Genomic DNA, 25803 nt, shown 5'->3' with positions numbered 1-25803 from the left:
CGTAACACTTGACAAGCTTAGAAAGTAAGAAAAGCATTTGAGGCGTGTAGAAGACTTACAAACTTCATTGCATCAATACCTGCCATGTCTGCTGATGGTTATCTTGCTCTGATGTGTCTTTTCACCACAAAAGCAAGTCTTCAGCTAGCTTCAGGAGAGTTCTAGAGCTTGAACTCTGGTTCTGAAGGTGGCTCTGGTGAGTCTGCAAAACAATGTCCTGGTGCTCTGCCAGGTGCAAGAGGTGGCCAGTGTTCACATCCCATGTCAGAAATGTGGCCCCACTCATGCAGTGTTCATGTGAAGGCTAATTTTGGAAGTTAGAAATGAGAATTGTTCTGTAACCCCTCTATCTTTCCCCTTTATAAATTACTCACACTGATGACTTTCCTTCAGGTGTGTTCCAGAACCTGTGTGTTTTTCAGTATGTCTTGCTATTGACAATTTACTTTTCTTTTTGTCTTCCTATTAGCAAACTGAGTCTAAACAAGTCCATTTGTTCCAGAAATCTTTCTGCTGTAGGATTCATGAGATTTCTGGTGATAATAGATTATTGATCCCCTTAGTTAAACTGATGTAAATCCAGTGAAGAGGTAAGCAAGAAAGTTGGAAGGTCTCCTGAGACTCTTCCTGTTGGAAGCACAGCAGGGGATCTGGTAACTGTGTGTGGATTTCTGGGAAGGCAGTAAGAAAGTAGACATAAAGAACAGAAAGGAACAAGGCATTTGGCTAAGATGTGGCATGAAACCCAGTTCTACTGGGTTTCTTTGTTGCTGTTGGGAACTTCTGCCTGAAGTCCAACAGTGCCTGGTTCAAACTTTCCTCTTTTTGACTCTAAAGATACCTTCTGAATACAGAAGGCTTCCTGCTACTTCTCTAAAATTGCCTCTCAACATCTTCTCAATACACACACACACACACACACACACACACACACAGTGAGCCCATTTTCCTTAAGTTCCTTCCCTTTCCTAATTAGCATGGTAGAGAAATGTGTGATCCTTCTAGCTTTCATTTTACTTGGTACAGAAGTAGCTTATGTTTGTACATGAAGGCTGAAAAAAGGAACCCTGAAGTATTCTATTTCTGATTTCCCAGAAAAGAGCAAGAAATACCTTGACAGCATGTTGGGTTTGCAGCATTTTCTCATCTAAAAATATGGAGTTAAAAAATACTTTCACTTATCTTGTGAGTCTTTCTGTGAGTTTGTGCGATGCTCAACTGTATTAGCTGTCGACTAAAATACTACTTCTCCATGTCTCTTTCCATTGCTGCTTGGACTGGGCTGACCTTTGCTCTTGCTGAGTTACTGTCTTCCAGCGACATGTCTCTTCCTCAGGGTTTTACGCTTTCCATGTTGGTATTTTTCTCCAAAGTCCTTTGTCTGCTATGACTGACTTGATGACTTCATTGCTTTGTTCTTGCTTTTCTTTTTCTTGCATGGCTGTAGATTACCTACAGTCTCACAGCTCAACTTTTGTTTGCTTTTTTAATTTCTTTTTTTCTTCTGTAAAGCTGAGCCGAGGACACAGCTGTCACAAAGCTGGGCCCTGGTTACAGGCAGCTGACTCCTGGGCCGCTGGTTACAGCGGCTGGCTTTGGGGAGAAAACTTGCGTAGCGCAGAGCAGCTCCCCTCCTGCAGTCAGTCCTTGCAGTGCCCGGGATGGCACCAACTAAGGCGTTGTGCGGTGTCACGATCTGTTAATTCCACCGTATCATTTTAATGCTGACCTTGAATACACAACCCAGAAATAACAATTTTAGTCTCGCTAACCATGATGCATGCTTCAGCATGTCTGAAAATGATTTCAAAATTCAGGCTTTTCTAGCAAAAAAAAATAATAAAACCCAAAGCTGTAAGAGAATGCCATAGGAATTTTTTAAATTTGCTATTACTAAAAGACTTGAGATGCACCTTGTAGGGTTTTTTGGTGTTTTGTTTTGTTTTGGTTTGGTTTTTTTTTTGTTAAATGCAAGACTAAATGGCTTGTTCTGAAGATGTTTTTCTGCCTTAAAACTGCAAATGCAAAAATGCTGAATATTCAGAATTTTGGCTTGAGACTTGCTGTACTGATTATATCACAAGTGAGCCGGAAGGTTTTTAGTCAAGCCTTTCTCCTAGTTCACCTTTAATTTCAATAGCTAGTACTTAAAAGGAAATTTTGACAAAAAACCCCTTTCTATATTCCTGGAAGTGTTAAAACTCACAAATATTCTAACTTGTAGTTGAGACATCATAGACTCGAGAGTTCAAACTTTAGACTTTTTAATGCATTCTGTGGTTTTAAAAAGCTTTTCGTTAGTTTTTGTACAGGTATATACTTTTCAGGCTTTTTGAATAGGTATGCCACAGATGTGGAAGGAACACAAACTTTTGCAGGCCAGCTTACACACTCAAAAATACTTATAATGAATATTGTTGATGTCACTATAGCTACATGTTCTAATTCTGTATTTGCTCTCACATGCAGCATAAGCGCAGCACTCCAGAAAAAAGTGTAGGGACTAAGGTAAAAAACCGTGGCCATTTCTTAAGCATTCTTTTGTAGCTAAACTTAATTTATAAGCTTGTTCTTGAGAGTATGTTTGGTGTTTTGGGAGAACTGTATTAAGCTGTTTTTACAGCTGACTTGGTGACATTTCTCTAAGTATAATATGCTGTTGTTCCAGCATGGCAAAGGTCTGCATAATTCATGTGTGCTCAACTTAATCACTGGTTTTCTTCTTGTGACAATAAATGGCATTGTACCAAAAGCAATATATCCTGTGTGTAGTTAGTAGTGGAAATAATTATTACTGTGCAGCTTTTATTTTCATTGTTTTTCCAGCCACTAACATGGATCGTGCACATTGACAGTTGCTCCAGGCTATTAAAGATGTCTGGGGGGAATAAAAGGGTCCCAAATAAGACTTGTTTGCTTTCTGGAAGCTGCCGCTGTACTTTGAAGCAGAAAAGGGTTGCATCTGATGCTGCATTAAGCTTATTTTCTTCTGAGTCTTATCATCAGAATACATCTAGATCTAGAGTGTTTCTCCGGAATTGCTCCTCCACATTTTTCCTCTTGAGAAAGGCCCAGGCTCAACACCAGCATCGTTAGAGCCAAGGATTATAAGAGAGCGGAAGGGCTTTTTTTTTCTCTGCTTGATTTTGGGATTCTGCTAAGCTATGCTCAGCCTTATTAGATCACGGCACTGTAAAAAGACTTGCGGAATGCTGCGACTGGTTTTGCTCACCAACTACTTAACTCGAGACCAGATAAGACCGCGCAGGCAATATGCAATGCATGGGAACTCTCTAGTCTTAAGTTCTGTCCCTCCTGCCCCCCCAGTAGCAATTCTGCGCTACTGGCTCTGCAAGTAAACCAGCCCTGGATAACTTTCCCTTCAAAGAGGGAAGCTTTGTTTTTCCTTTCTGGGTGCTCAAAAGGGCAAGATACTGAGACAGTTATCTCCCCACCACTTGCATTTGACTGCTAGTGTGTAGTATTCATCATACTAAAATGTCACTGTAAAAAAAATTTAATGCTGTAGAAATAACAGGGCTGAAGAACTTGCTTTTCTTAATGTGTATATTCCTCCTCACTTTCAAAGTCTGTAGAAAAATACCTACTTTCAGTTATAACTGAATAGCTTTTCTGCGTTCTCTGTGCACATTTTTCTCTGCTGCCTCCTACTCTTCTTAGATGTGACTTACTTTACTGCTAATGGTGTTATAAAAACTGTAGTACTACAGGTGTCATGTGGTAACTTGTAAATAAAATTACTGTAAACACATGGTCAAGTTATTTGTGGTGCTGCTCTGTAAATGTGTGACATTACCTTAGCTGTAAATCTTAACTGCGCTTTCCTGAAGGACCTATACATTGCACTTAGTGATTATAAAGCCAGCGTCTGTGCCTTTTACAAAAAACCTTTCGGTGACTAGCTTCCACAGCAGTCTGGTCTTAGTAACAAGTTCCAGACAACTATAGCATTGACAGCAATCCTTTCTAGGCAGTAACTTTGCAACATAATTTGCTAGATGACAGCAAATCAACATTTACGTCAAACTGATTGTCAGTGGAGCAATAATACATTTTTATGTAAATATCTCTAACAATTTGTATAGCAAGTAGAGAACGCAAGATTATTTACAGTTGGAAGCTGATAGGAAACTGCTGCTGTGGTGGCGTTTTTGTCCTTGGAGCCTATCAGCTCTAGCAAAGGACTGTCTGTTTCCTATCCAGTTGAGAGGGTGGCGGAAAAAAGTGGAAGAGGTCTGACCTGTGTAGAAAACACAAAGTGCTATGTTTTAGTTAAAAAAACAGATACACTGCTCTGCTGCGTTCCCTTCATGGCTGGCATGCTGTCAGAAATGGAGCAACAAATGCTGTGTGGCTGGCTCCAGGGGTGTGCAGGCAGGAGAAAAGGTATGGCAGGCACTGCCAGGAGCTGGTGGGGACGTGTTTATGAACAATACTCCCTTTCTCTTCTAGAAAACAGTCCTGAGGAGATCTAATTAGCAGTCAGATGTTAAGCTCTTCAGAACAATTTGCCTTCGTGTATGCATGTGTTGTGGACAGCCTGTCATTGGTTGGTGTAGCAGTAGATAAAATTTAATTGTTTAAGGGTTTTCATGCCTTTTCTCTGGGGGATGAATGTTTTAGTCCTATGGAACACTTGAAGAAAATATTTAAACAGCTGAATTTTCTGCAGTGCTGGAGCGGTAAGCAATTTGTCGTTCCCAGCTACCTGAGGCTCCAGTCAGCTGTCTTTTGTCTATGCAGGTAAAAACCACATTCTACTCCATACCATGGCAACAGGCTCTTTTTGAAAAGCGTGCCTGAGCAGGGGCGGGTGGGACGGGGAAGCAGGAGAGGCTGTTCGAAATACGCAGTCCTTAATGCTGTTCCTCCTGTTGGGATACCTCTATGGAATCATCCTCTGCAGTTCTCTCTTCCCTGGCCCTCTGGCTTCATCCCCTGTTTTTTCCTGTTGGTGCAGACTAAATGATGTTGCTTGTCGATGCCTTGTCTGTGACTGATTAGATTTTCGTCCCTCTTCCACTCTTCAAGTTCATCTGGAAGCATAATTCACTCTAACTTTAATTCTGAAATCAGTTATTTTCTTCTTTTTTGTGTGTGTGGGGGGGGGGGGGAACTCTTGGTAGTTATTACGGAGTTGAGTGTTTTGCTAGGCAAATGAGACTTCCTTGTGAGCCTAGTAACGAAAACCTTGGCAAGCACCTTTGCCTATGCTTACTTGGTTTTGTACAATGGAGTTGACAGATAAATCAGATTTTTTGCTTTCCTTGTGTATTGTGGTGACAGTCATCAAGAGCATGCTAATTTGGAAGAAATTGTCTTTAGAAAACTGCTCAGGTTTAGCAAACATTTTGTGTGCTCATTTTTAAAAATAATTGTCCTAATGATCTGCAGTGCAAGTACAGTTATTTGAAGGGACAGGCTACAGAGGTCCAGTGACAGGCATGCAGCACTTGCACAACATGTAGTTTGGAGTTCTCCTGAAACTGCCCAGGAGGGGAAAAGCAAATAAGAAGTCATAGCTCTTTTAAAAGCCACTGGTGAGCCAAAAAAATGCTATGTGGTGCTGTCAAATAATGTTAGCTATGTTCAGAGTTTAAATAGTGCCAAATAAATAAGCAAAGAACAAATAATTTGTTCTCCGCTTTTAAGCTGCGGACAACCAACACTTGGGCCAGACTCCATCACTCTACTTCAGTTACTGCCAGTCATAGTTAGTCTGTTGAAAGTGGCTGTATTAACGCATGTATTTTTGACTATAACTTCCCTTCATACTTTTATTAAGTAATTAAGAAAATTGTGTTCCATTCAGATCAATCCTTTAAAGTTGGGGAAGAAAGAAATGACCTTTCAGTGTTGCTCATGACTTACAATGACTGGATATTTCTGCTTCTCAGCTTTCAATTGCTCCTGTAATTCACCTTATTCTTCCCTTTAAATCTCCTTCCCTGCAACTGTTACATACAGTCTTTGGGACCCTGATTCTTTTAAAGGTAGTTAAGTGAATTAAGAGGCAAATACCACATGGAAACATTTATCTGGAAACAGTTTCTCAAAGCAGGAGCCTGTGGCCTTTTACTGTAAGGGGTAATTGAGTTTATTTACAGCAAGCATATTAAACTAAATACTTAGTTCAAAGAATAAACATCCTCCAAACAAATACAACCCTTTTCAGAATAAAATGTCATGTCCATGATAGCTATTGAATGGAACCTCTGACAACAACAACAAAAAAAAGCCAAACCAAAAAACAGGTACTAGAAAACAAAAATGTCTCAGAAGCAATGTGCTTGAATGAATGAAATTCATGCTTGCAACAGAGATTGTCTGAAGGTGGTGATTATAAACCAGGCTTTTTTTGTGGGTAGAGAGGTGGGCAGCAACAATGAAGCCTATGGAATTTCTTGTATAAACATTTCTATCCACAAATTGCCACACACCTCCTCAAACGAAGATAGCAATTAATTAACCAGGAGAGTCCATTTCAGCTCTTAAGGTGCTTATTCAGGATATTCAAGTATTGCCTTGGCATTCACTTGCACTGAGAATGGATTCATGATGACATTTTTGTGTTAAATTATTGAAATTCTGCATGTGTATATTTTGGTTTTACTTGGATGCATGAATCACTTGAACACCTAGTAATTTTCACTGTGAAAAGAAGTGTAGCTGCATTTCAGGGATCCTGCCTTGCTATTGCCTGCTAACTGTACTTGAATTTGGCGCAGGGGGAAACTTTATTTGCTTTTCTTTTGGAGTGCACCCTTCCATGCCCTGGAATGTCTTTAGAATAAAATAATCTTCAGGTAAACTAGTAAAAATTGCAAACTCTTTGTATGGTCTGTTCAGGGATATCCTTTGCACCTACTTGGGCAGTGAAAAGCTAGCTAATATCTAAAAAGCTTGAGGAAAATAGATAATGTAAACCCAGCTCATGCTCTCCTATAAACACAATTCCTATATCCTACTGGTGACTAAACCATGGGCTGTCAGCTTCCAGGGCTTGGTAGTTAGCAGAAGTTACAATGCTGCTGTGTGGTTTTTCCGATGCCGTGTTGGTTTTATTACACCCGCCCAAAAGCTGGATTAACCCAGTGCCCTGTCTCCTTCAGGAAGTAACGGGCACAGTCAGAGGTGCTCTACCTGGTATCCTCTTCAATGATTTTCCCCTTTTCCATTTGTTGTCTCCTGTAATCAGTTATTTTCTTGTTGTTTTGTTTTTTTTCTTTAGTCCTTTCAGACTTAAAGGTTGTCCTAAGGTCAGGTTAATGCCCAGCCTTAGCTGGAGAACAGGCAGCCCATCATGAGAACTTTCTGAAATTCTTTGCAATTATATTCTAGCTTTTGTCAAATGTATGCCAAGCTAATGAAAGTAACCATAGAAAAACTCAGGTTGGAAGGAACCTCTGAAGGTTACCTGGTCCAACCCCTGCTGACAGCAATAAAGATGTGGTGACCTGGACTTACCTCTGGACTGCATGGGGCTGAAGAAGACCTACTCAAGGAAGAGAAGGAGAATGCAGATCTTTAGTTCTTACTTGATTATACCTTACACTGCTAATTTTTGCAGGTTTTAAGAAATACAGTGATAAAGTCAGACATTTAGGCATGGAATTTACCCTTGCCCTTTTATTTTCACCCATATTTCAGTCACGTTGCCTGTAGGCTATACAGGGTGCTACCCCTCACAACATCCTTTTTTCTGTTTTGACTGGAAGATATTGCAAAGAATGTAATTCACTTTTGTACAGAGCATTTAGCTACCACAGAGATGCAAACAGTGAACCCCTCCTTGCTGTACAGGCTGCCCTTCCTGGCCAGCACCATAGTTTGTGCTGTTTCCGCTCTTGGGCTAAGCGTTCATTCTTCTTGTGCTACCTGCTTGCACGTTTCAAGCGCTGGATTTTACACATAAAGACAACCTATATTCTAGAAAACAAAAGCCATTTTGAGTAACATTCGCTATTAATTTTGTCCACAGATCAAATTTTTCAGCAACAGGGCTATATAGTCTCCAGAGAGGAAAAAGAACAGAGACAAAATTGGTCCTGGAAAAGATGTAATAATACTTCTTATTCAGCCTCCCACTAGAGAGCTTGCCTCCATGAAAATCCAAATAAAAGCTGTTAAAGGAAATGGAAAAGCATAACTGTAGCTTAGACCTATGTGCTTCAAATTCTCCTGCCTGTTCTAATTGTAGAACTGTTGGAATGGTTATGGTCTGTAGTCGTGCCATCTGCTGGTGGATAGTTGCCATGAATATCGCTTATATAAAGAAAAACCTTCCTGAACGATAGTTAAACATGATCATTAAAGAGCAAAATTTATAATAATACTACCTAGAGTGTTCTGAAAAATATCATCGAAATCCTCTAGAATTATAGCTCCAATGTTTATCAAAGGCTAACCTAGAGACAGTTTAGAGCAGGAACATACCTCTAAAACTATTAGTGAATGATTTATGTTGTTACATGGTAGGTTTTGGGGTTCTTTTGTTTTGGGTTTGGTTTTTTGTTTTGGTTTTTTTGGGGGGGGGTTGGTTTGTGGTTTTTTTTTAAGCAAGCTGAGGCTCACAGTGGGTGTGCAGTATGACTGGTCAAGGCGGTACAAATGAGGATTAAAAGAAAATTTAGTTGCGTGTGGACTGATTTGATCATTCTTCCCTTTTTTCCCCAGTTTCTGGTGTGGGTCCAAGCACTTCCAACCACCTATGAATAAAGCACACCACCATGTTAGGGAATGAAGCAGAGAAGCAAGGTGAAGCATCAGGTGCTTTCTTAATGTAAATATTAATGATGATTATTATGCTAGTGACGATTGTCAAACTTTGTACAATCTGTTCTTCATGTCTCCATACCTATCCACCCCTCTTCATACATACTGACATAAGTATCAAAAGAGAATTCAGGATAAAGGACTGAGAGAAAACAGTATTGTAGCTTGATAACATGAAAAATTAACTTTACTAAACTGTTGCTGTGTTTTAAAACCCCTGCCTATATGTGACTCTATTTCTCTCTTGTGATAATATCCAAGGGATTGCAGAATCTTGTTTGTAGCAGCAGCAAAGTATCTTGCAGGAAGTTTCTTGATACTAACGCTCAGGGGATCTTGCTGGTTACGACAGTTGTTCTGAAGGCTTTGCAATGCTTTCCATGCATTGCTTTGCACCCTGCTCACATAGGTACTCTACCTGCTCTGTAATTCTTTGAGCTGACAAAAGAGCAGATACCGCTTTTCTGATTAAATGTGAGTTACGTTGACTTGTGCTTGTGTGGTCCTGCCAGAGCAGCTGGTTTGGTCCTGTCCTGTGCCTTCCTGAGCCATGCAGAGGTCTCAGGTGGCATTTTTTTTAGAGCCTAAATGTTTGAGATACCCCAGAAATGAGGCACTGGAATGTGGGTATTTTTGAAGCTCTTGCAAAAAAGGATGGCTGAACAGGGTCTTGACAGTGATACCAGGGAGTACAAAAACAAAACTCAGCATGCAAAATGGGTTTCAAAAAAGCAAAGGGCAAGTGCACCTTTGACAGTTATTTTGCATGGTACACCAACATTGACGCAACTTTTTTTAAATACACTGATGCAGAAAAAGATGCTTAAGTCTGTGACCCATAGGCAGTGTGGATAAGATACACCTGAGTGCAGTCTTGTCCAAAACTTAGATACTGATTGAGATGGCACTGCAATATTTGCATTTCATCCCTGTATTACCAGTCAACCTTCTACCCTGGTGCACTGCAAAACGTGAAGCAGCAGCATTACCTCTGTCTTTATTTTAAGTAATTGTTATTGCATACTATGACATACGCCTGGTAAATTTTATGCTTAGTCCTGGATGCTGCTGTCTTGAGTAGATGTAAGATAGTCTTTTATAGCTTCCTCCTACCCTTGTTCCAGTCATTTAAAATGCTTACCATGCTGTGGTTGCAACAGCCTGGCCACCCCATTCCTCTCCTGTCCTCTTCCCTGTGCTGCCTCACTGGGCTACAAGCTACACTGGTGACTGTGCCAGGCTCAGAAAACATTTTGACAAACATGTAAGTACCAGAGCAGAAGAGAATAAATATTCAGGAGCTGTACGGCACAGTATATACCACAGTGTGTATGTACTGTGTGCATAGTACCTTCTGACCAAGTGACACACTTATTTAATGCAAATATCTTTTCTTGGTACAAAATCTAGCAAGGAATTCTTCATATAAAACCGTAGTGCAGCTATGAGCAATGAAACGCATATGATGGACAGCAGAAAGACTAAGACTTTGATACTGTTAACTCACTATATGTCAGTCTTGCAAACCTGCACTTATTGTCGGATTTCTGAGCACGTCTGCAGGGGATATAAAATGGAATTCTGGATATGGAATGTGCTCCAGCTTGGCACTTACATTACAAGGTAAGGCTTGTCACTGTCCTGGTTTCGGCTCGGATAGAGTTAATCTTCTTCCTAGTAGCTGGTATAGTGTTGTGTTTTGGATTTAGTATGAGAATAATGCTGATAACACACTGATGTTTTCAGTTGTTGCTAAGTAGTGTTTATACTAAGACAAGGACTTCAGCTTCTCATGCCCTGCCAGTGAGAAGGCTGGAGGGGCACAAGAAGTTGGGAGGGGACACAGCCAGGACACCTGACCCCAACTGGCCAAAGGAATATTCCATACCATATGACATCATGGCCAGTATATAAACTGGGGGGAAGGCTGGCTGGGGGCCACTGCTCGGGAACTGGCGGGGCATCATTTGGCGAGTGGTGAGCAATTGCATTGTGCATCACTTGTTTTGTATATTCTAATTCCTTTATTATTATCATCATTATTTTATTATCATCATCATCATCATCCTTTTCTGTCCTATTAAACTGTCTTTATCTCAACCCACGAGTTTTGCTTTTTTCCCAGTTCTCTCCCCCATCCCACTGGAGGGGGGAGGGAGGGAGGGAGCGGCTGCGTGGTGCTTAGTTGCCAGCTGGGGTTAAACCACAACAGTCCCTCACTGTTGGATATCATGGATGCTCTGTATGACACAGCAAGAGAGATTGTTCTTGCCAGGCATATTCTGCTGGGGCCTGCAACTCCTTGGAAACAGGCACTTTCTTTGTTTCCACGTCATATGGATCAAGGGATATGTCTTTCATGCTAAGACTGCCAAAATACATGTGCAGCTAGCCACATCCTGTCATGTACTCAGTAACCAACTCTACCAGTTTCTGGAAACATAATTTGTATTCTCTTGATCTCTGCAATCTTGCATCTCTGACAATATTTTTAGATAGATGAATGCAATTTCTAATGTGGCTGTTAGAAGCTCTATCCAGTAATATACAAGCTGATATATAACAGAACAGAAAATCCAGCACACCCTGTCAGCTCACTGCCTTCCTGCTGCCAAGACCGAGGGTGCTAAAAGTGAACTACTTACTTTTTTTGCAGTCAGAAGAAAATATATAGTTGTGCTGTACAGCAACGTATGAACTTACATAACTGGGATATGAACAAGGGACTTGCTGAGCTATGTGGTCAGTGAGTCCAGGTGTTGGTGGCCACCTGTAATTTCTGCTGTGTGTTTTGTCCTTTCCTATGGTGAGTTCATGGTTTGGGTGGTCAAGCAGTCAAATCGGGGCAGTTACTGAATATACTTCTAGTTCAGGGAAGGCAGGAAGATGTTAATTGAAAGGTATCTGCTTTTTTCTTCCATTCAAATGCAAGCATTTTATTTAATGACAACCAGCTGAAAAATATTTGTTTTAGAGAAGAAAAAAATGCTGCTAAAATAAGCAACATTCATCTGTGCTTATGTTTTGGTAGAAATTCTAGGCAGTTCTTGAAGGTAAGTGGCAAGTTACTTCACTGGCCACACCAAGTTAATAGTGAACAGCAACATGACTGCAGGCTGGAGTTAAAAAGTGCTGATAGACACTTGTTCTCACTATGCCTGGCTGAGGCTTCTCTAACAGTAACGAGGAGGATGTTATCAAATGCTATGATTGATAGCGTTACACAGGGAAACAGGCAATGCTTGCTTGAGCTAATCTTGTCTTTAACCACTCTGCCTATTTCCCTATTACCAGAAACATTCGACCCATTTGTTCTAAAAGTTATAAAGGAAGTTCACACCTTTATTTATCAATATTTATATAAGGATGATGGTAAGAAGAGTCAACCTGTTTTATAAAAAAATCAGTAGAGTTTCAGCCACAAGATGGAGCCAGTACAGTACCAGGCACATCTTCCCAGATGAAGAAAATGTTACATGCTATTTTGTCTCTAAATCCTTCAGCAGCTTTAAGAGGATTGTTCGCTTCTCACTTTAGTTACTGAGATAGCATTGGAGAAAACAAACCCCAGAAATATCTAGTAGTTAGGGTACAGAATTCGTATATAAATCATTCCAACCCACAAATGAAACTCTTACAGATAATCTGATCAAGAAAAATAAAAATCAGTGATGCTTCTTTCTTGACTCTAAATAAAACTAGTCTTTAGACTCAGTTGCATTCTCCAGGGTTTAAGGAATTAAGTGACTTGAGGAAAAGAAAGAAGGAAAGATTAAGAGGAGGGAAAAATGAAAGGCTGGCAAATAAGGCCCTTGGGTTAATCTTACACAATCAGGTGTATCAATATAACTAATAAAACAGCAGAGGCAGCTCTAGCAGTGAATTTAATACAGTAAAAATCCCAGTGAGCAGGACAGGAACACAGGGGCTGCTCTGTACGTTCTCCTTCCAGCAACCTTTTTAGTCGTTAGATAAGTTATTAAAAAGAAATTAATCAGGCTTGCCTGCAGTGTCAAGTTATAGTGTACAATAACTGTGTTCTGACAGTTACAGAGCATCTATATTTTCTTCGTGTTACTACTGCTCTCCTCTTCAGTCTCCTTCTCATTCAGTGTCAAAGTTATACTAGACTCATACTAATTACAAAAAAAGCTTTTATTTTTGTCCTTCTCTGATAGAAAATCTCCGTGGCCAACATTACTTTTTACTTTGTATAGTCACCTCGACATTGCAAGAAAGAATAAGCCCTCTAACAATATCTGTCTTCATATAATTCTAGAGAATACTGTGATGTCTTGAATATACCTGTTGCAATACCCTGTTGCATTTTGCCCTGTAAACAATGGGCTGGCTACCAGAGGAAGTCAATCCTCCTAATCAAAATGGGTGTCTATTTTTTTTTCCTAGAGTATAGCTTTACTGAGGAAACCTATGTTCTGATCCACCTCTGAAAAAAATTCAGGCGACCTGCTGGTCATTCTTGACAAGAGATGCCTCCTGAATGTAGCCAAGCTTTTAACTTTTACAGTATGTCTGGACCAATTCAGGAGAAAACACTAACAGGCTGAAAATGTTTTTACAATCAACTAGCTAACTTTTTTTGTTAGCTTTCCCCTTATAATAAGATTCTCAGTAGCAGAAGTCTTCATTAGAGTGTCAGTGCATTTATGAGCAGGCCAGTCACATCCCCACTTCTTTCAACTTCAGAAAGGATATGTTTGTCTAACATATGATCTGCGCAATGGTACTGCTTGTAGAAAAGACAGAAGTTAAACATCTGTAGCGCTCATTTTATCTTTCATATGTTGTTTATTCAAACAGCTAAATTTATTAAAATAGTTGCTGTGAGGCTGATGGATTAATATTTCCAGTAACAGAAATATATTTTCTTAGCATTGTATAAGCTATCATTGTCTAAAAACATCTGTAAGATGGGGTCTGTGGGGTGGCCTAACATTTTTACTAGACCAATTACTATGTCGTTTCTTCCCAGAAGTCCATTTTGCTTACATTCTCTTAAACATCAGTGATTTTCAAATCTAATTTGCATTTAAGCTGTTAGAGAAACTTTACGATATGTTTTAGTAAGTTATTGAAAGTGGTGTTACAACTTAAAAAAAAAATTCAACTCGGTGTCTCTGATGTATCTGAAATGCTATTTGTAATTCAGGGAAGGTAATAGACTCATCAAGATTTTGTTTCCCTCTCTATAAGGCTTCTCTGGGTTTTAAACTTTGCAGATCTCCTTGCCTAGAAAGAAAGGTGGGAATAGGCAGATATTCATGTTCCTGAAGTGGGAACAGCAATTCTGAAGTGCCTTTGGGGATCTTAATGAAGAATCAGTTGAATGCCCAGCAATTAACCAAACAGATAGATATGATCATCAGACTGTCTAAATAGGAAAAGAATGGTCCCGCGCTTGACAGCAACAAAAAATCACTGCTGGAATCCACAGTTCAAGAAATCATTTGATAACTTGGACAAGGATCTGAGAAGAGGTATAGAAACAACTTAGAAATTGAAGAATGTGCTTTATAAAATGCTATTACTCAAAAGGATGACTTGGTCTTATATCTACAGTGAGTCTTACTGTCTCCTCAGTCTTACAGATGAAGGAAAAAACAGCTGAAAGATAAAACTAAATACATTCAAGGGAGAAATAAGATGTATATATTTGTCAATGAGAGTAATTAATGACTGGAACAAGGAATTAACAATTTGTAGAGACAGGATGTTCTAGGATGTTTTCCTAAGGGATGTTCTGGTTTAAATGACAAGTAAAATCACCAGTCACATGGTTTCTATCTTACAGCGAGTTGTACCACACGATTACAGTAATCTCCTTGGCCCTATTTATCTGTGAAACGATAGAATATGTTTGTGCTGGATGCCCTAATCTGGACAGGATATAAAATGAGGATGGATATGTAAGTCTAGGTTTTAAGATGAGAAACACACCTCTTGGAGGAAGGAAAAAGAAAAAAAAAAAAGAAACCAAACAAACCTAAACCAGAAAAAGCTTGAATCCCTGCTTTTAGCCAACTGTTTTGCATATATAGGTAAGTGTATGCAGAATGTGTTTATACAAAACATGTATCAACAGAAAATTAATCTCTGTTTTTCTACGGCTCACCAAACACAGGTTTAACTTCTCCGATAAGTAATAGCTGGCCAACATTAGCCAAGAAGTCTGTAGCTGCATGAAGCAGATGACAATCCTATATAAAGGTGGATTTTATAATGTGTATGTGTATATTGAACAGCTTATGTACTTCTTTTTATTCTATTACCTTTTCCTTTTGCCTTAGAGAAATGTGTATTCTGCTTGCTTTACTGCTAAATACAGACAATACATGCAAGCATCTGCTTTTGCGCCTTTAAAATGCTGTGGTCCTCATAAAGTGCAATTAGTTTGTATGTGTTGTTGTGCTGGTTTATTGTGTTGCCACTCCAGCTTGCATGCTAAATTGAGATTCAAATGTTCCACTGTACTGTGTAATTTACTTACCAGGAGGGAATAGCTGCAAAACTGATGATACCGTTTCCAGTCTCATGGTAAAGTGCAGCCTGATTCGTGTCTACAGTCTCTATGTATCTTGCTGGAGGCACAACCTAGCCCTCTCTGCATTCAGAATTACCCAGCCACTATCAGGGGTTCAAAATAGTTGTGTCTTTTCAGTCTTTGGATATGATCTAGACACCCCCCTCCCAAAGGAGCTTGGGATAGTTTAAAATAACTACTACTCTTTCAGAGATGAGGGAGAAGTGATAGAACTACTGGGTTAGGCTCTGGTTCACTGACAGATTTTTGTCCAGTCCAGCCATTTATACCCATGCAGTTCCATTATCAGAAATTAAATCCAAACACTGAATTCTGAAACAGGTTGCAGACTAATGTTAAGACTGCCTGCCATTTTCATCCTGTTTTCCATCTCTAGTGTGCTTTCACAACATTAACTATCAAAACGAGTCTGTATTCAATAGATAAAATGCTTATGTTTATTTCCCATAAAGAGAAACCTGAGGTAGATTGCCCATAGACAGTAGGATTTGGAATTTGAGAGTTAGGACTGAGAGATATAATGTACAGCTCACACCACTGCCTAAATCTACAGTTTTAAATAAAATAGAAATACCTTCTAATGTATATTTTTGGTACTGCTTTTTGGTCCTGAATCTTCTTTTGTAGTAGTCTAAAGCATATTAGAATAAGTTGAAACACTTGTGTCCCCAATTTTAGGACTTCATTTCTACTGTATCTCACCTGTGGCTCCTGATCTGTGAATCCTACAGTTCCAGAGGCTGTAATTGATTGACTGTGCCAGATATATACATAAATGGAACAGTTATAAATTCTCCCATTAGAAAAACACTGTTGTTAATTTTATAGAGAGAGATATACACGTGTATTCACACACTACAATTGTCTCTTCTGCTCTTGAGTCTCTTGAAAGACTTTCTGCAAATCCAACAACAGCTAGCAGGAAAAGCAGAAACAACCAGTTGCAGGGCTTCCCCACTTACCAAACTAGGCAAGTAGCTGCTCGCAGTCCCTTCAGCTGCCTCTGCTTTTGAAGACAGTCAGAACTCCATGGATCCAGTATCTTTTTCTCTCCACAGCTTGGCTAGTACAAGAAACAATTTTCAGTAATAAATATGACTGTCACTTGTTCTTATGATCACCATTTTCATTACTGTGCTTATATCAAGAGGATTCCTTTTGTTGACCTTATATTTTTATTTAAAGACCAAAAGGAGTATATAACAAAACCTGAAAGCTTATAAGCTCCTACTACAGTTATCCTGCACTGAAAAGTCTAGATTTTCTAGCGAAAGTAGATATTTAAGTATTATAAAACCAAATTCTGGGGAAAAAAAAATAATTTACCCTAGCTACTAAGGCACGCTGAAGCTTGAAGTGCTTGTATGCTGGCTAATTCCCTGGTGAACTTCTCTGCTTTAGGTAGGACACTTGTATATCTGTCAGTCTGAATATTAGAAAAGTTTAGTTAACATCTGGTTTTGCTATTTCAAAAGTCACACAAGAGATAAAAGTAGATCTTCCACAGTGATGGTGGGGATAAAAAGAGCAATTCACATTTTGCAGATGACAAATCACCCTCTAGTGGTGTATATTTCAGTGCTCTGATTAGAGAGAATATATGTACTCCTGAATCAGATATCTAGAGTTGGGTGATACAGACTTTCTTCCACCCCACATCCATTTAGATGTATATGAGCAGATGTCTACCTCCTATAAAAATCATGATACAAATTTGTTTGATCCATAGCCCCCAAACAAATTCCTCTGCCTATTCCCCACTTGAGGTTAGCTTGAGACATCAAAGTATTTCAGGACAGCTGATCCTATCACTTGGTATTTCGTGATCCACTGAAGCAATAGCTTCACTGCATCTTTTCTGGGTTTCCAGGTTTTACATTGGCATATGTAGTACAATTTAATACTTTTACTGGTCATCCCAAATGAAAAGATTCTAATTTATTTGTTCACCTGAAATACCTCCCTACACACACAGTTCCAGTGAAGTAACTAAAATATGCTGTGACAAATACCAGTATAATTTATGACGTAGCAACAAGCTGTTTTGCAATGAATGCATAATGTTATATTTTTATATTATATAATCAGGAGTTTGATATTAATTTTGTCAGTTATTTCTATATTATACTCTTTAGGCCAGCTGCTGCCATGTCCCAAGAAATAGATGCATATTTCTTTTCCTTGGAGAACTTCAGAGAACACAATGTGATAAACATGAGTAACTGGGAAGAGAAGAGCAAACTTTTTTTTTAATTACTAAGCTCACATTTATGGCAAACATATAGGAAAGAAGTTTTTTTTGTTTAAAAAAATGTTTTTTCCTTCTTTCAGTAGTCTTCTTTCAGCTAAAACAGAGAACATGGAGCTTGACAATTCTAAGACCAATCAATTTTTTTTTTTTAATTTTGTTAAAGTCTCCAAACTTTTGAGGCTTAATATACCCTGAAGAAGCAAAGGAAGGAACGATCCTGACATTCTTTCTCAGTTTAGATGCCTTTAGATGCCTGACCTGTTCTCAGAAGGGCTTTTAATATTTTTGGATACAATTCACCTCCCAGTTCTATTTCTAATGTGCTAAGCCACATGGACAATGACTGCATGCCATCTCTCCAATTCCTGTAACTCAGTGAATTCCAGAACTACAGACCATAACCTTGATTAGAATCCTAACGAGAAACAGCAACACCCTGCCCTCCTATTACAGAATTATATTTAAAAAGAAGTCTCATTATGCAGAGCTCACAACAAAAACATAGGCAAGAGTTGTCAGTGTCAACATCAGTCCCATTAAAATGGTGCGCATTATATTATTGATGACAATACGATTGTGATATAATTAGGACACTACACAGGATTTAGTAGTAGTAGTAGTATGCCATCTGCTTTGCTAATCAAGATCAGAGCCCCACTGTGAAAGACAGATTTCGCCCTAAGAGTTCACAATCTAAACAGTATAGAAATTGAGATGCAAGCATTTAATTTCTTCCATGCTTTTTGTTTTATTTCACTGTCTCAGTGGACTACAGGCAGTACTTTCAAGTACATCATGCTGTATCAGAGGTTCATTCATACAAGAAACCTTAACCTGCTACTGAAAGCACTGAATACATCCTTGACATGTCTTTATCTTAAAAAAAAAAAAAAAGAGAAAAGGATGGTATTCTAACAGTGCAGCTTGTGTATTTGTTACTAGGGAAACAAACAGCAAAGAGAAAGAAACCCTCAGTGTCCTTGTCGTTTGGATCTTTCAGTGGAGAAGCAGAGCTTGTGTTAAAACAATGGAAACATTGTTCAGCTTTCGGAATCCTTTGCTGTCCTCGCTGAATGACAGACACTTCTTTCTCCTCCTTGTCCATCTTGTCATCTCTGAAAAGGAGAGTCACTTCTATATTCAGGATTGGACTGCTGGTTATTTTTTTATTCCTCATGTAGAGTTTAATTCCTGTTTCCATGTAACCTGGTCAGTTCCTAACACCTAAACCAACATCACAGCATATCTCTCAAGGTAAACAGAAGAGAGAAACCCGATGTTGCCTTTGTATCTGTAGAAAAGCATATACAGCAGCACTAGTAATTCCAGGTTTGCACTTCTTTGAGTCGGTACTGAATCAGAGCATCAGCAAGACTTCAGAGAGTGTGAGAGGCATTACAGCATTTGCCGCATTTCAACATCAGGACCCTGTGCAGCTATGATCCCTGAAGAAGACTGTGCACGTGTGGTATCATTGCCTTTGAGGTTCAGGGGTTGTGTATTATGGTGGGAGCTTTGCCACCAGTTTCAGTGAACCAGTGAGGTGTCATTCCATGTATGTCATGATTGACACCTCACTGGTTTCAGTCAGTCATGAGGTGTCAGTCATGACTTACATGGACTGACACCTCACTACGTGGGTTGGGAGGACTACCTGCAAAGATCAATGTTGTTTTTATCGTGACTTTCTGCTCATTGCTTAATATTCCTCGGTCCTAGTCCTCAAAAAGAGGATAAAAGTTGGAACTATGGTAAACATACTGTGGTAGACGACTTAGAACCTGTAAAATACAATATAAGTATTAACCGTTATTAAAAGGTGGAAGCAATTACTTGTAAAGCATACGTACAGGAGTATTTTTTATAGGCAACTGTGTGGCAGCTGCGTAAATAGGGTATAGGATCAGCCATACCAGATGACAACAGCTGTCCCTAGTCAGATATCTTTTGACTAGATAAAGAAGAACAGACTAAGAAGTCTATCTTGTTAAGGGAGAGTAGTAATGGACCCCTCAAAATGAAGTAAAAGAACCAGCTTATTAAAAATTTGTAAAAGCCCTTTATGGGATATTTTTAACAGGCTGGAGCTGTTTTTCAAGAAGCATCTCAAGATTTACATACTCCCTGCACTGTATCAGATTTAATGTAATTTCTCTGCTAAACTATGCTACATCCCTGCCTCTTTCTCCATTCCAGTTATTATCTTGTTGTATGTCTTTATCATACACCTCATCTAACTCATCTGAGGGAACTGGTTTAGGAAGCTTGATTTGGTGCACTCTGAAGTGTAGCTAAGCCAGTCAAAAGGATTATCACCTTTCGCCTTTTTACAAGACTACAACTACCAGCACTGGAGCTAGAGAGATGATGGGAAAATTGCAATAAAAGCCTTAATGGAAATACTCTCACACATGTTTGTTTCCTGCTGTTTTGCCAAAACATATTTCTTCTTTATTGTGCAAGCGTGACTTTTTTGTACTGTTCTTCAAGAATGGCCATTAATTTGCCATTAAGAAGGAAGATGCATATGACAATAAATGTATAAACATATGAATTATATTAAAAAATGGATAGGCAGAACAAAATCAACTAGCACATGGTTTATTGATTACAGCCACTAGCTGAATTGTAATGGATTACGTCTCTAATATTCTGCAAAGTACCAAGGCCCCTTGGGTAAAAAAACCCCACTTGATAAAGATTTGAAAAAGAAAGATGTCAGTACTGACAAGAAAAGGAGGCAAAGAAAATTTTATTGATGCTGCATTTGTGTAGCATGACAAAAGAGCCCTGCCTTGGGGTACAAAGTACAAATGACAGCTTCGCCACAGGCTTTGTCAGTTTGTATCTCTATACTCTTTGCCTGTAGAAATAGAAGAGTCCAGCCAAAATAAACGAGGAGCTAGTTTTTACTTTTGTAAGGAAAACGTGGTCATTGCCAACAGACCTCAGATGCTTTGGAAACTACTTTTATGTGAGTTGTATTTCGGTTTCCTTCATCTTCAAAATTGTTCTTTTGTACCTTAAAACCTGTGTATTTTTATCTTTTTAAGCAATGAGCTCTTCTCAGAACTCCCTTTCCGGAAACAAGTGCTCTGACCTATCCTACTTATCTTCCAATCTCCAACCAGGCTTTTTTTCTTAATGGCTTTTCTACAGCCCTGAACTTTTAACAACAGACCTGTGTCAGCTTCCAGAGTTTTACCTACTTTCAGCAGAAACGTGGAAGACAAATACGCTCTGGTGAGAAAAAAAGCCTGAGCAACCCTACATTGCTTATTACAGTGGCTTCGCATGAACACCTCTCAGAAAATACCCCGGGATGAAACCATAACCGAGCAGGCTGCTTCGGCTGGGAATTTACCTCGTGTTCCGTTTTATTCCCCCCCCACCCCGTGCAGCGCTTCTCCTCGGCTCCTCACCGCCACAGAGGCAGGCCCCGCCGTCCCTCAGCAGGGGCCGGGCGGGCGACGGCCCTCCGCGCGCGCGGGCGCCGCTTCCCGCCTCGCACCGCCGCGCGCCCGAGGCGGTGACGGGAGGGGGGGGGGGGGGGGGGCGCTCGCTGCACGCGCCCGGCACCCCACACCCGCCTGCCCCTCCGTGAGCACAGGGGGGCAGAGCGAAAGGAGGGGGGGGGTGGAGCCAAGCCGGCGCGCTCGCCCCGCCCACCCTCCCTTAGGAAGCCGGGGAAGGGAAGGGGAAGGGGAAGGGGGGGGGGGGGGGGGCGGAGCGCCGCGCGCCCCCAGCTCGCGCGCGCCGCCCCGCCCCGCCGCCCTCGCCGCCGCTCCTTTCTTCCCGCCCGTAGGGGGCGGGGCGGGCGCGAGGGCGCGCGCGCGCGCGCGCCGGTGATTGGCTACCGGCGGCGGTGGGAGCGGGTTTAACGGCCGCAGCACCCCCGGCGCCCGGGGTAGGCGGGGTGGGGGGGGAAGAGAGAAGAAAACACAAAACAAAGAGGCGGCGGCGGGCGGGAGCTGCAGCGCGGCGGCGGCAGGATGCCTCGGCCGCCCCTCGGCCCTCAGCGCGGGAGACGCACGCCCAGCCCCCGCTTATGACCCCTGGCCGCCGCCGCCGCCGAGAAGGTAGCTTCGAGGCGAGGGGAGCCGCCCCCCCCCCCCCCCCTTTGTTTTTCGGTGAGGGCCCGGCGCTGAGCCCTCGCTGGCCGCCGTGTGAGGACCGGGGGTGCCGCCTCCCCTCCTGCCCTTGCCCCCACCCGGAGGGAAAGGTGTCCCGGGGGGCTCGCTGCTGCTCGGGGTCCGGGCTGGGGAGCGGAGCCGGCACGGCGCAGCGGTGAGTACCGGAGCGTGCGAGAAGCCGGCCCCTCTACCTTTCGCAGGGATTTTTTTTTTTTTTTTTTGGGGGGGGTGGACGGACGGACGGACAGGCGGCTGCGAAAGGAGCCCCGTCTGGCACCTCCGGCCGGGGCGGGGGGGGGGGGACCGCGGTTTCCCGTGTGCGCGGGGCTGGGGGCCGCCGAGGCAACTTTGCTGGCGGGAGGAGGGCTCGGGCGCTATTTATAGCGCCTGGAAATGACGGCAGCGCTGGCTGCCTTGTAGCCTCCTCGTTACAGGGCGGGTGGTGATGGTTTACATAATTGAGGGGGGGACGGACGGGGACGACGAGGCTGAGCTCGGCGAGCTGCGGTCCGGCGGGTTCCCCCCCTCGCTCGCTCCCGCCCTGCGAGGGCCCCCGGAGCCGTGCGGCGCGTCCCTGGGCCGGGGTCCGCCGGGGACGGAGCCGGCGGGCTGGAAGAGAGCTGGTCCGTGTTTGGGGGGGGGGGGCACGGCTGTAGCCCGGCAGGGTGCCGGCCATCTGGGGGAAACGAGCCGTTGTCCTGCGGGGATCGCTGCGAGTGGGAGAGAAAAGGGAACGGCGTCACCCGCCGCGGCGGCTTTGTGCTCTCTCGGTGAGAGAGGAGGAGGAGGAGGAGGCTTCAGCGTGCACGGAGCAGCTGCTCCCTCCCGGCGGGGAAAACCGAGCTCTGTCTCTGCCGGTAACTTTCTCCTCGCATCTTTTTTTTCCCGTTATTTCTCGGTATCTAAAGTCAAAATGCGGCTGCTGTGTCTCGAATCTTTTAACTTTGAGAGGTTTTTCCCTGCTGGAGTAATCAAATCGCAGCTTACCAAGAGTGCGCGCGTAGGCTTTGTCCGGCTTTGTGCAGCCGGTCAGAGGCTCTGAAGCTTATTTTGTGTCACTGCTTTTTTTTGTTGAGCCCAGCAAGAATGACGGAAAGGCTAATTTCTTACGCATTTTATTTCCCTGAACGCTTGTGCGTGGTTCCGAGCAGCGGTGCGAACACCCCCGAGCAGATAAGGAAGATGTTTGCCTTCCCCCCCCCCCCCCGTTTTTTTATTTTGTTTCTTTTTTTCCCCCCCGTTGTTCCTTGCCGGTGCCCGGCAGGCAGCTCATTCAGCGGAGCGGATCCCGCAGGCCCGCGTACCGACCCCCCCCTCCCCCCCCCCGCCACGCTTCTCGGGGTGTTTGTTTACACATCCGGGAGCCGGGGGGGGGCGGGGCCGCCGCCTCGGCCCATTGGCCGCCCGGCGCCCCTCCCCGGTGACGTCACAGGTGCGGGGTGGCGGGACGGGGCTGTTAATCATTCATCATCCCCCCCAGCCCCGGCCTTCGGCTTTTGGGGCGTCCGTCGGGATGCGCGTCCCCCTCGGGGCGAGGGGGCGTCCCCGAGGGCAGGCTGCTTCGTGACCGTGGCAGCCCCCTGGCCCGCTGCAGCCCCTGCGAGGAAGGCGAAGAGATCTGTTGGTTCTGGTTCCTGCTGCCGGTGGCGAATACACTGAGGGCTTCCAGAGAGGTTCCTCTTGGTTCTAGACCGGTAGGTACGAATACAAGTCACCCGAAAGAGGGTTTGGGCAGCCACTTGGATAGGGAGAGACAGCAACCTGTACGATCGCTTCTGCACGTAATTTTTGCCCTTTCTTGAATTGCTTACATCTTGAGGAAACCCAGCTGTCATGTGCGTGACCAAAGCACGGACTGTGCTGTTGTCTAAGAGTAAGAACGAAATAGTTGCCTCAGGTTTTTACACTGGTCTCCACAGAATACTGAACAGCAGCTGTGGAACCTGGTACCGCTCATAACTATCGCAGGGGAGTGAGACTGGATTTATTCACCATTACTAAAGCAATGACAAAATGGTTTGTTTAGAATCTTGCCTTAATGTCACAAAGCAACGAGTTCTGTGGTTCTTACAAGGTATATCAAACACTTAGGATTGCTTTCTTTTTGAAGAGAGCAATATCAAATACAGTTTTGTCAAAAGAGCTCTGGAATTCTTTGGTTTCTGTAGTTGAAGGACTCAATATATTGAGTCTGAAAGAGTCCAGATTGCCTTTAGAAGTGTGAATTAAAGGACCTTCTAGGAATGGCGTGAAGAAAAATATTTTCCCCTTGCATTCAACTTGCTGAACTTCTGCAAGCATTGAAGTGATGTTTCAATTACTGATCGAAAGTGTCTAAAGTAAAGTCAAAACATCTTTGCTTGTGGTGCCTTTCATTCTGAAACCCTGGGGTGTTTTTTTTCCCCCCATTTCTGTGAACCTAAATAGGATCTGTATCTTTCTAACATTAAGAGTTCAAGCAGGGAATTTAAAGGGAACCTCACATTTAACTTCCAGGATTGTATTTCTTGTGTCATCTTTTTCCTATAATTTCTTAACTCTAACAAATGTAGCTTAATATCTAGCTGTTCTACAGCAAGCTGTTTTCTCCAAACACTGTAATCATTCTTCCCTTTGCAGTTATAATTAAATTATCTTGGGACAACAGGTATATAATATTTGTTTAGATGAGTGTATTGTAAGTTCTGCTCTTCATGCTAACTGGGTTAATATTTCAAATGTATTAATGTATCCCTTATCGAATCTGTTTTCCTTTTCAGTGACTAACAAAAGTCCAATCATTCTGATGTGTAGATATGTGCTTTGGATGGCAACTTGTTCCCATTGTTGCTTTATTTTTTGGATTGCATATATTTTGCTACGTGTCTTATTTGTGGCTTATCTCTGCCTTTGCAATTCTTTGTGTAAGAAATTTTCTTGTAGCAAGTCCTTCGATAGTTCTTGAGTCTGTTCTTCTGCTCCTATCATTAGCTGAAGATTTAAAACAAACAAACAAACAAAAAACCCCAAACCAAACCCCTTTAAATTTTGCTGTGGTTGTCTCTTGCACTAGGCCTGCTGTACAGATTACTCTCTCAAGACCTATTGAAGCACAGTGACTGCTTCCTATAAACAATCTTTAATGTATGTGGCTTTCATTATCTGTTCTATTTGTATTACTAGTATCCTACTGCTAGAAGAGTGGTTAAACTGTGTGTAGGGTAGCTGTGTAGTTGTGTGGTTAAAACTGTGATAAGTGTTTTGCATGCTTGTTTTAATAGCTGGATCAAGATACTGTAAATTCTTTATATTGGCTCTCATTTCTGTGTTTGTGCTGTTGACCTACTCTGTCAGTCATCTGATAGCTAATGACATAAGTGACTGTGCAGTGTTCGTGTTTGGATTACTCATTAGCTTGATGCATATAGTGTGGTGCCTGATGGCCTTTGAGAGATCAGTAGATGTTATTAGGAATATTTAGAATCCGTAGTTTTGGGGCAAACTCTAAAAAAGGCTTGCTTTCCAGCATAGCAGGATGGTCTGGCCTTCTCTGTGCATGTAATGTCTCTTAAAGGCACTCTGAGGATGAAGAATGCAATTGGGTATTCTCTGTGTAGAATTTAGCTTTTATTATCTGACTGTGATTTTTTGGTAGAATCCATTAAGGCCATTCTGGTAGAGTGGGGAAGTATCTAATTAGCTTTGATCAGGATACTAGTCAAAAAGGCCTTTGCCTAAAGGCATAATTCTGCTGAGCTTGAAAGAGGAGGCACAGATCCCTGAACAGGGTGGCAGCATCTTACTTGGTATTTGACTTACAGCCAGATGTGATACAGCAAGATTTTTGCTGAAAGCTGAAGTGCAAATATCTGTTGTATGTTTATTGTTGGACAAGGCAAGTGTTTTCCAAGATGCGTTGTCACTTGCTATATTGGAACTGACCACGGGAACTTCAAAGACAACTCGCCTTCTCTAATCCCATGCCTTTTTGCTGTCATTTGCTGCATGGATGTCTTAAAGAGTGTACCTGGTATATTGTAGAAGGTGCTTGTGTTTTGTGGAGAACTGTTTGAATCTCCTCC

At 42.1% G+C, this 25803-nt stretch overlaps 2 protein-coding genes and 1 long non-coding RNA gene across 7 annotated transcripts in view; 2 read left to right on the top strand and 1 right to left on the bottom strand.

Moving 5' to 3' along the window:
- Nucleotides 1-3640: 3640 nt before the first annotated feature.
- Nucleotides 3641-23214, bottom strand: LOC121233564. The gene is made up of 3 exons (XR_005933274.1): nucleotides 22730-23214; nucleotides 16321-16421; nucleotides 3641-4261 (listed from the first exon to the last, which is right to left on the bottom strand). It is a non-coding gene; the product is annotated as an uncharacterized LOC121233564 (long non-coding RNA).
- Nucleotides 21440-25803, top strand: part of YPEL1 (yippee like 1) — a 23207-nt gene continuing 18843 nt past the window's right edge. The window contains exons 1-3 of one of the 5 annotated variants that reach the window (XM_030024600.2): nucleotides 21440-21896; nucleotides 23223-23436; nucleotides 23554-24783. In XM_030024600.2, the coding sequence (XP_029880460.1) occupies nucleotides 21658-21896; nucleotides 23223-23436; nucleotides 23554-23613 (513 nt within the window). In that variant the 5' untranslated portion in view covers nucleotides 21440-21657 and the 3' untranslated portion in view covers nucleotides 23614-24783. The other 4 variants (XM_030024603.2, XM_030024602.2, XM_041126383.1 and 1 more) reach the window with 4 other exon arrangements.
- On the top strand, nucleotides 21970-22935 carry LOC115345579 (translation initiation factor IF-2-like). Its single transcript, XM_030024605.1, has 2 exons — nucleotides 21970-22599; nucleotides 22894-22935. The coding sequence occupies exons 1-2, from the start codon at nucleotides 22188-22190 to the stop codon at nucleotides 22917-22919; spliced, it is 438 nt and encodes a 145-aa protein (XP_029880465.1). The 5' UTR covers nucleotides 21970-22187; the 3' UTR covers nucleotides 22920-22935.

This window comes from Aquila chrysaetos, chromosome 9 (assembly GCF_900496995.4).
Source record: "Aquila chrysaetos chrysaetos chromosome 9, bAquChr1.4, whole genome shotgun sequence".
NCBI lineage: Eukaryota > Metazoa > Chordata > Aves > Accipitriformes > Accipitridae > Aquila > Aquila chrysaetos.
The sequence above is the reverse complement of the archived record's forward strand: the minus strand, read 5'-3'. Positions and strand labels throughout refer to the sequence as shown.